The sequence below is a fragment of the Sprattus sprattus genome (assembly GCF_963457725.1).
Source record: "Sprattus sprattus genome assembly, chromosome: 4".
NCBI classification, from domain to species: domain Eukaryota; kingdom Metazoa; phylum Chordata; class Actinopteri; order Clupeiformes; family Clupeidae; genus Sprattus; species Sprattus sprattus.
This window is the reverse complement of record NC_137923.1, coordinates 40,447,880-40,454,440: the sequence shown is the minus strand read 5'-3', so window position 1 is coordinate 40,454,440 and position 6,561 is coordinate 40,447,880. Positions and strand designations below refer to the sequence as shown.

General features: G+C 45.2%; 1 protein-coding gene across 1 annotated transcript in view; it reads left to right on the top strand.

The window, feature by feature from the left end:
• The window catches only part of trioa (trio Rho guanine nucleotide exchange factor a), a 116,332-nt gene that overhangs the window by 87,406 nt on the left and 22,365 nt on the right, over positions 1-6,561 (top strand). Inside the window, 6 exon segments of the mRNA XM_080837427.1 lie at positions 2,205-2,320; positions 3,136-3,258; positions 4,273-4,467; positions 5,146-5,261; positions 5,950-6,016; positions 6,282-6,391. Of these exon segments, the coding sequence (XP_080693553.1) occupies positions 2,205-2,320; positions 3,136-3,258; positions 4,273-4,467; positions 5,146-5,261; positions 5,950-6,016; positions 6,282-6,391 (727 nt within the window).

Genomic DNA, 6,561 nt, shown 5'->3' with positions numbered 1-6,561 from the left:
TTGGTATGTGTTAAAGTAAAATGTACATTTTAGTTTTATTCTATAACCTACTGGCAACATTCCTACCAAATTTCAAATAAAAATATTGTCATTTAGATCATTTATTTGCAGAAAAATGACAATTGGTCAAAATAGCAAAATTGATGCAGTGTCTTCAGATCTCGAATAATGCAAAGAAAACAAGCTCATATTCATTTTTAAACTACACAATACTAATGCTTACACTTAGGAAGAGTTCAGAAATCAATATTTGGTGGAATAACCTTGATTTAAAATCACAACTTTCATGTGTCTTGGCATGCTCTCCACCAGTCTTTCACATTGCCGTTGGGTGACTTTATGCTACTCCTGGCGCAAGAATTCAAGCAGCTCGGCTTCTTTTCATGGCTTGTGACCATCCATCTTCCACTTGATCACATTTCAGAGTTTTTTTTATGGGATTCAGGTCTCGAAATTGGGCTGGCCATGACAGGGCCCTGATCTGGTGATACTCCATCCACACCTTTACTGGCCTGGCTGTGTGGCATGGAGCATTGCCCTGCTGGAAAAAACACTTCTCAGAGTTGGGGAACATTGTCAGAGCAGAAGGAAGCAAGTTTTTCTTCCAGGACAACGTTGTACTTTGCCTGGCTGAGGTTTGTAAAAGACCATAAGGATTGAAAAAGCGGACTGGAGGTTCTTCTAAGTTCGTCTTCTCTGATGAGTCCGATTTCACAGTAGGTGCAAGACTCTCTGGCTTGTAGGCCTCTCCAGGTCTCCGTCTAACCATCAGACGACCATGTGTTGGGCAAAGCTGAAAATTGGACTCATCAGAGAAGACGAACTAGAAGACCCTCCAGTCCGCTTTTTTCAATCCTTATGGTCTTTTACAAACCTCAGCCAGGCAAAGTACAACGTTGTCCCGGAAGAAAAACTTGCTTCCTTTAGCTCTGACAATGTTCCCCAACTCTGAGAAATGTTTTTTCCAGCAGGGCAATGCTCCATGCCACACAGCCAGGCCAGTAAAGGTGTGGATGGAGTACCACCAGATCAGGACCCTGTCATGGCCAGCCCAATTTCGAGACCTGAATCCCATCGAAAACCTCTGAAATGTGATCAAGAGGAAGATGGATGGTCACAAGCCATGAAAAGAAGCCGAGCTGCTTGAATTCTTGCGCCAGGAGTAGCATAAAGTCACCCAACGGCAATGTGAAAGACTGGTGGAGAGCATGCCAAGACACATGAAAGTTGTGATTTTAAATCAAGGTTATTCCACCAAATATTGATTTCTGAACTCTTCCTAAGTGTAAGCATTAGTATTGTGTAGTTTAAAAATGAATATGAGCTTGTTTTCTTTGCATTATTCGAGATCTGAAGACACTGCATCTTTTTTGCTATTTTGACCAATTGTCATTTTTCTGCAAATAAATGATCTAAATGACAATATTTTTATTTGAAATTTGGTAGGAATGTTGCCAGTAGGTTATAGAATAAAACTAAAATGTACATTTTACTTTAACACATACCAATAAATAGTAAAACCAGAGAAACTGATAATTTTGAAGTGGTCTCTTAATTTTTTCCGCGGCTGTATATACACACACTCCCCACAGGAGAAATTCATCACTGTACCACTCTCTGACGTCCACACACAAAGCTCAAAACACACACACACACACACACACACACACACACACACACACACACACACACACACACACACACACACACACACACACACACACACACACACACACACTCTATAGTGAAAACACACAAGCCTTTAACCATCCCCTACCCTGAGTTATGGTAAATATCTGCTGTTCATTTCAAAGTCCAGAGGAACAAGAGCAGAATAGATGAATGTAATTAGAGGCCAGATACTGTACGCTCTCATCCTGCTCTTCCCCCCTCTCATTGGCATGTGAGAATAGGCACGGAGAGAAATCAATCAGTCGATGTGTTTGACGGGCGTCTGGCTGACTGATGTGCCCCTATGGCTTCACACAGAGTGGACGGCCTCAGTGGCTTTTTCAGTGTGCGTCTGAAAGGGGTCCCTGCCTGTGATCTCTGCTGCTTTCATGTCCCTGGTGCTCTTTGATTCAAAATGAGACGTCAAGCTGTCGCGTGATCTTTTCATAAGCCCTCATTGAAAATGTGTGTGTGTGTGTGTGTGTGTGTGTGTGTGTGTGTGTGTGTATTTGTGCGTGTGTGCGTGTGTGTAGATATCCTGAACGAGCTGCTGCAGAGAGAGAACCGGGTTCTTCACTTCTGGACCATGAGGAAGAGGAGGCTGGATCAGTGTCAGCAGTATGTGGTGTTTGAACGCAGCGCCAAGCAGGTTAGCATTGCAACACACACACACACACACACACACACACACACACACACACACACACACACACACACACACACAAGGCATGTTTACATATTTATTTATCGGTGTTATGTCTCCTGTACAGGATACATACAGAGAGAGGTCAAAATAGGGGCGTGTACACAAACGGTTCAGCATGCAGGCGCGCACACACACACACACACACAAGCACACAAGCAAGCAATTTATTTTCAGCAGTTTACAGGAATGCAAACACACACTGCATTCTCTCCCCCTCAGTGTGGGTTTTTTCAACAGCTGAAAGCACAGATTGGCAAACACTGAACTCCTCTGCACTTCTTAATTGCCCTCTGTCATGCAGCACATGAGACATTATCATTAGGGAAATTACTGCTGTCTCTACACGCTCTCAGACGTGTGTGTGTGTGTGTGTGTGTGTGTGTTGGTATGTGCATGTTAGACAGTGTTTGTGTGGTGAGGGATTAAGCAAGAAAGCAAGCTAGTGTGTACATGTCTGGAGCTATGTGTGTATGTATATACTGTATGTGGCCTCCAACGGAACAGACAACATCCTCCATTTGCCCCCTGGTGGGAATGTGTGTGCATTACACAGAATGACATCATTGTATACTGGTTGTTGGAGGGTCTGGTTGAATCAACCTCAGTTGCCATCCAAGAAACTCCCACTGAACATTTGTCACTTAAACTAATCCAACTGTCCATCTGTGTCTCTCTGTCTGTCTGTGTTTGTGTGTCTGTCTATGTCTGTGTGTGTGTGTGTGTGTGTGTGTGTGTGTGTGTGTGTATATGTGTTTTAGGCGTTAGAGTGGATTCACGACACAGGCGAGTTCTACCTGTCCACACACACCTCGACCGGCTCCAGCATTCACCACACACAAGAGCTGCTGAAGGAGCATGAGGACTTCCACATAACAGCCAAGGTGCCCACCAATCTTCAAACACACGTCTATACGCACATTCAAATTCAGACTATTCCATCCCTGATTAGATTAAAATATGTTGTACGAGAATAAAGCTACATTTATGGTACTCCGTGCCCTCTTTACGAACCCTCTCGTACGGGAAGTTAGAAAAATTAGTAGGTGCACGAGCACCTCGGAGAGGGTTCGGAGAGAGCGGTTAAAAATCGGAGAGACGGTCCCGGTTTCCGACTCCGTGAATCAGAGTACCATAAATTTCGCTTAACACCATACAAATATAATGTACTGCACAATTTGGAACTATATGAAAGAAGCGTAATGGAGTTTTGGTCTAAAACCTAACAAGCAATCTCCTTAAAAAGCATGGGAAAACTTTGCCAACATCACCAACAGACCAGTTGGCACTGGTGTCTTGGCGGTAGTGTTGGGTATGCCACGCTGTGTCGGCATTTCTTAGATTTCGGTGGTGGTTGTGCCCCGAACCACAGAAGTACATAGCGCATAACCTGGAGGGCTAGAGGGGACATCAGGTGTGTTTATCTGTCCTTTGCATCACTATACAAAATTCATTTGAAGATCACACCAAAAGGAGTTGCTTATAAAGGAACTGTGCAAATTGTTGCATAGAATAGGATCATAAATCAGGATTTACCAGCAATAACGTCATCAGCAATATCATGAATAGACTGTGTAGCAAACCATTCTTCTCGATGTTCAGCAATACACTGGCACAGTGCTTCTAATGTTTCAACTACTGTTTCAACTCTACTTGGGAACCACCTTTTGACATCTCTCTCTGCTCTCCATCTCTCTCTCTCTCTGCTCTCCATCTCTCTCTCTCTGCTCTCCATCTCTCTCTCACTGCTCTCCTTCTCTCTCTGCTCTCTCTCTCTCTCTCTCTGCTCTCCAACCCTCTCTGCTCTCCATCTCTCTCTCTCTCTCTCTCTCTCTCTCTCTCTCTCTCTCTCTCTCTCTCTCTGCCTCGTTCTCTTCCTCCACCCTTTCTTCTCCCAGCAAACCAAAGAGCGAGTGAAGCTGCTGATCCAGCTGGCCGACGGCTTCTGTGACAAGGGCCACTCCCACGCCGCCGAGATCAAGAAATGGGTGACGGCGGTGGACAAGCGCTACCGGGACTTCTCGCTCCGCATGGACAAGTACCGCACGTCCCTGGAGAAGGCCCTGGGCATCGTCTCTGACTCCAACAAGGCCGTGAGTGTCCGCACAGCTGAGGATGTAGTTCTCTTAATGCGTTCTCTTAATGCGTTCTATTAATGCGTGCAGGATGCACCGCTTGGATCATTTAAAGTGGCCCCACAGCTGATCCTCTTCTGCCCCCAGGGTCAGGTTGCTCCTACCCAAGTGTGACTTTTAGCGTAGGGGGCGCTTTCCTACAGTTCTAGCAGCACAGTCTCACAGTGGACTGGTGAAAAGACTGATATGTAGACCGGGTGGGAAAGAGGGAAGTAAACCGATCCAGATGAAGAAGGACATTGATTGTAATAGTTTGAGTAGATTGATATCCATTTAAGAGCACCGAGGCACTCCAATCATGATGATTTGTGTTCGTAACCTGAATCCCGCTGTCCACCCAGCTGCTGTCTTTTGTGGAAAGGGAATTTGGCCAGACAGTATTAGTGTATTTCCCATCACCTGGCTGCGAGGGAGACACGGAACAAGCCTGGGGAGCGGATTTGAGGAGAATGAGATTCAGGATGTGACAGACCCAAGCTTATGAAACAGGACATCCATGTCTAAGCTTCTACTGTTTCAGATTGGATATTTGTAATGCAGTGCCTGGCTAATGTTGATTCATTGTGATGTTGACTGTTAATGATCTTTCTTCCTTGACGTCCCCCCCCCCCCCCCTCTCTCTCTCCTCCTGTTCAGAGCAAAGACCTGCAGCTGGACATCATCCCCGCCAGCGCTCCAGGGTCTGAGGTCAAACTGAGGGACGCCGCCCACGAGCTCAACGAGGAGAAGCGCAAGTCGGCCCGCAGGAAGGAGTACGTGTGCTCCCACTCTCAGCCTCCTCATACACACACACACAAACACACGCGTGCATACACACACGCGTGCATAAACACAACACACACACACACACACACACACACACACACACACACACACACACACACACACACACACACACAATCACAGAAGCTGTTTTCTGGCTTCCCATCATATTCTAGAATGATCTGTATTCCAGATTCTGATTTGTCACCAACCACTCCTCAGTTCTTCATACAGCTGTCCAGGCAGAAGTCTCCTGGCTAACACCTGATGAGTCTGTCATCATGGACTGTAGTTGGCTAAAACTCCTCCAGTATAGGCCTCAGTTGCATGTTCAGATATTTCTGAGAGGCTGTGATTAAATAGTATATATTATGCCTCTACCTGGAGAACACATGAATAGAGAGACATGACTGTCTGTACATGATTTATCATTGCACCACTTTTTGAATAACAAAAACAAAATCTCTTCAGAGTTTTGGAAGAGATGATAACAGAAGGTCATGATTCAACAGACAGCCTTGTCTTTGTTGTGTTGGAAGCTTCTAGCAGATGGGAGGCACTTTGGTTCACACATAGAGTCCGCTGGTGAATAAGTGGATGTCCTGGCAACAGTGGCTTTGGATTTGCAAGCAAAAGGTGGAAGATGAATCATTTTTTTATTAATTTTGTTCCGTACAGGTTCATCATGGCTGAACTGATTCAGACGGAGAAGGCCTACGTGAGAGACTTGAGAGAGTGCATGGATGTAAGTACCCCACCTGTTAGCATCTTCTGGCAGAGAGTTTTGAGTGGAGAGCTGGAATATGTTTATCCGACTGAAATGTTGACACTGCGTCGTTCTGACATCACCGCCATTTGTTTTCCATTGTGCTAATGTATTAACGCGTGTCTGCAGACGTTTTCGGCGAAGTAAAATCGAGTGAACCTAGAGCATTCTAACTGAAATTAAAGATTTCATGAAAGTAGTGTCTGAAGCGGTGTTGTTTTGGTCTGTTTGTTTCCCATTTCAGACCTACCTGTGGGAGATGACCAGTGGCGTAGAAGAGATCCCACCAGGGATCGTCAACAAAGAGCACATCATCTTTGGCAACATGCAGGACCTCTATGAGTTCCATCACAAGTGAGTGGCCTTACACCCCAACCCCCCCTTCTTTAATGCATATTTGTTTGTGTGTGTATTTATTTATTTGTTTGTGTGTGTATTTATTCAGTGTCCTCTGGCTCTTTTTTATATTTCCTTTATGGATGGATGTCCACCCCTGCGTCTCTTGTGTTTTCAAAGCGTGTTCA